The sequence below is a fragment of the Solanum verrucosum genome, unplaced genomic scaffold (genome assembly GCF_900185275.1).
Source record: "Solanum verrucosum unplaced genomic scaffold, falcon-dt-bn FXZP01000189.1, whole genome shotgun sequence".
Taxonomy (NCBI): Eukaryota; Viridiplantae; Streptophyta; class Magnoliopsida; order Solanales; family Solanaceae; genus Solanum; species Solanum verrucosum.
The window spans coordinates 562,596-566,141 of NW_026020814.1; the positions used below are offsets into that span (position 1 = coordinate 562,596).

At 34.4% G+C, this 3,546-nt stretch overlaps 1 protein-coding gene across 1 annotated transcript; it reads left to right on the forward strand.

Moving 5' to 3' along the window:
- The first annotated feature begins 987 nt into the window (after window positions 1-987).
- LOC125813325 (silicon efflux transporter LSI2-like) lies at window positions 988-3,109 on the forward strand. The gene is given in 3 exon segments (XM_049492821.1): window positions 988-2,169; window positions 2,365-2,554; window positions 2,743-3,109. Coding segments are annotated over 3 exon segments (1,548 nt in total). The 5' UTR covers window positions 988-1,077; the 3' UTR covers window positions 3,009-3,109.
- The last annotated feature ends 437 nt before the right edge of the window (window positions 3,110-3,546 follow it).

Here is a 3,546-nt window from a genome sequence, read left to right on the forward strand (position 1 = left end):
TTAATGTAGATCATTGTGGCCAGCAGAGAAATCATCTTTAATAGTAAATGGCTTAACTAGTGTCATAAAATAAATACATCCTAGCTAATTAAGTTATGTATGTGTGAGTGTGTACGCACACACACGTTTGATCTATAAGTGGATCATTAATTTATACCGTACTTGTATACTTTACCTCTGTGCGTGTTGTTTTTTAATTAGTAATATTAAATTTTAAAATTATATTTTCAACTTTCGAATTAAATTTACTACTATGTTATATACCAAGTTGGAAATCTAAATATTATCTGATAAAGGTTCTTAAATTGTTATTGCTATACTGTAAAAGTTTATAGCTAATTTAATCAATTTATGTCAAGTTGAAACATAACGTAGAACATATAAGTGCTTCACTAGAGTTTAATTATAAATAATTTTGACGATTCTGAACCTAAAAGCAAACAAGACAAGAAAAAAGTAGACTAACCAAAAAGTATAGTAGAAAAAAATTATTCAGCAAAATACAGAATTCTTGGACAAAGTGACATGATCATGTTCGACTCTTTAGAAGTATATATTGTACGTATTAATACTATGTAAGTGTTGAAAGAGTTAAATTAAATACAAATCAGGCAAATGAGTGATGAGTCAAGAAAAAGTATATAATAACGACGTAGCAATGTAATTTTATAAGTGCGATCTAAGGTAGAGAAGTCAAAGAAAAAGTGTGTTTGTATATGAGTATTTCAATTTGTCCTATTTAGTTTCCTTTTCAAGAAGTTGCTGTCTAAAATACTCAAATATTCAAACCACCAACGTCCCTAGTGAATAGATGTACTTGCGTGCTGAAAAGTCTTTAAATTAGAGATTACTTGCTAGATAGCTACTTACCTATTAACTTCTATAACACGTAGCTTTCATAACGAATGACTCTATGAAATAAGGTCGATACTTTCACATATCATAGGTAAGGTCTATCCTCCTTAGTCATTTTCTCATCACCTTGCACCAAAAAATCTAAGGTTTGTTAGCCTCTTTTTACATTTCAGGTATATTCAGTTTACTAATGTGAAGATACAAAAAACTTGAAGAAGGATTATGGCTATGGCATCGACGGAGAGAGTGATTCTTGGTTCAATCGCTTTTGCAATATTTTGGATATTGGCAGTTTTTCCTGCTGTCCCATTTATGCCTATTGGAAGGACTGCAGGATCACTACTTGGTGCTAATCTAATCGTAATATTTCGAGTATTGACACCAGATGAAGCATATGCTGCTATTGATCTTCCAATTTTAGGACTTCTCTTTGGAACAATGGTTGTGAGTATTTATTTAGAAAGAGCTGATATGTTTAAGTACTTGGGAAAATTATTGGCTTGGAAAAGCAGGGGAGCTAAGGATTTACTCTGTAGAATCTGTTTGGTTTCTGCAATTTCAAGTGCTTTTTTCACTAATGATACTAGTTGTGTTGTGTTAACTGAATTTGTGCTGAAAATTGCTAGGCAACAAAATCTCCCACCTCATCCGTTCCTTTTAGCTCTCGCGTCTAGTGCAAATATTGGATCTGCAGCAACTCCTATTGGGAATCCTCAGAACTAAGTTATAGCAATATTGAGCAAGATCACGTTCGGGAGGTTTTTATTTGGTATATTTCCTGCAATGTTTGTTGGAGTTGTTGTTAATACTGTATTGTTGCTTTGCATGTATTGGAATGTGTTGTCTGTTCAGAAGGATGTCGAAAATGCTGAAGTAGAATTAGTTTTGGATGAAGAAGTAGTCTCTCATCGTTTTGCGCCAGCAACGATGTCACATGTTGTTAATTCGTTACATTCTCAAGATCAGTTTAGTGGAAACGAAATCATGAAGGATCCAAACGGGGTGTTTGATTCTTCTAGGAATTTTAATGCCTCGAGAGAAGCAGCAAATGATCATGGATCACTTCAAATGAGGGACAAGAATGTATCTTTGAAGATTGTCGATGAATGTGAAGATCAAAACTTCACATCTTGTGAGGAAAAGCAGTTTTCCGAAAAATGGAGAAGATTGTTATGGAAAATATGTGTTTATCTTGTTACAATTGGGATGTTAATATCTTTATTGATGGGTTTGAATATGTCATGGACTGCCATCACAGCAGCACTTGCTCTTGTGGTTGTTGATTTCAAAGATGCTAGAGAATGCTTAGAAAAGGTACTTTAGCCTTGTGTTTACATTTCTTCATCTTGTCATGTCAAGTTCAACACAGTTTTCACCTATTTATATAGTGTTTTTCTACGAAGTGACTATGTTAAAAGAATTTTTACACTATCAGGTCATCCAGCTACGTTATATTAGTTTAGTGAGAAAAAAGTTTAATTTGTTCATTGTGGTGTCTCAACTTGACAGGTATCGTATTCGCTGTTGATATTCTTCTGTGGTATGTTTATCACAGTAGATGGATTTAACAGAACAGGGATTCCAAGTGCTTTCTGGGATTTTATGGAACCATATGCCAAGATAGATCATGCTGATGGTGTAGCAGTTCTTGCTGTTGTCATACTTGTCCTCTCAAATTTGGCTTCTAATGTGCCTACCGGTTTGTCACTCTCAACTAGTACTTCCTACTCTCTCCGTTTTGATTTATTTGTCTGGTTTTGACTTGACACAAAATTTAAGAAAGTAAAGAAAGACTTGAATCTTATGGTCTTAATTAACCTAAACATACATAGAATGTATAAGAGTTTGATTGATTTAACCAATACAAATTTGTTAATTTGATGATAGTTCTATTGCTGGGAGTTCGGGTAGGTGCATCAGCTGCTGCTATATCTGCAGCAAGTGAGAAGAAAGCATGGCTCATCTTAGCCTGGGTTAGTACTGTGGCTGGCAACCTTTCACTATTAGGGTCAGCAGCAAACTTGATAGTATGTGAACAAGCTCGTCGCGCTCAACCTTCGGGGTACAATCTCTCATTCTGGACTCATCTCAAATTTGGAGTTCCCTCTACTATAATTGTTATAGCTATTGGTTTGACACTCATAGGAGATTGAAATTAAGTTTGTATTAATAGCTTCACAATGATTGTCGATAGGAGTTAGTTTACCTTGTGTATTCTGTTCTCACCAACCACATGTTGTAAACAAGTGCAGCTAAAACTCAATAACTTGGTATAATATCCATTATAATTGTCACACCGTAACTTAAGATAAGAAGTCTTACCTTGGCAAAACACAGAAGAGATGTTGGGTATATAATTAAGCAGGTCTTACTAACTAGTAACGCGTTGTAAAGTCATGCAGGACTAGGCCCAAATCAAACTATATCACTAGCGAGTTGGGACGTTACAAAAGGTATCAAAGTCTTATCGGCACTTGGTATAATTTTCATTATAACTGTGACACCCTTTCTTAGTTCTTAAGATAAGAAAGGGGAAACTAAGCCAATACCCCATAAAAGCAAAATAATTACAAATATATAACCCTTTACATTCATACCCTACTAAATAATTACACTATATACTCCCTTACCAATTTCGCTTAACTGATACTAAATTAGTAGCATATACTGTATTGGTATCATTAAGGGTGA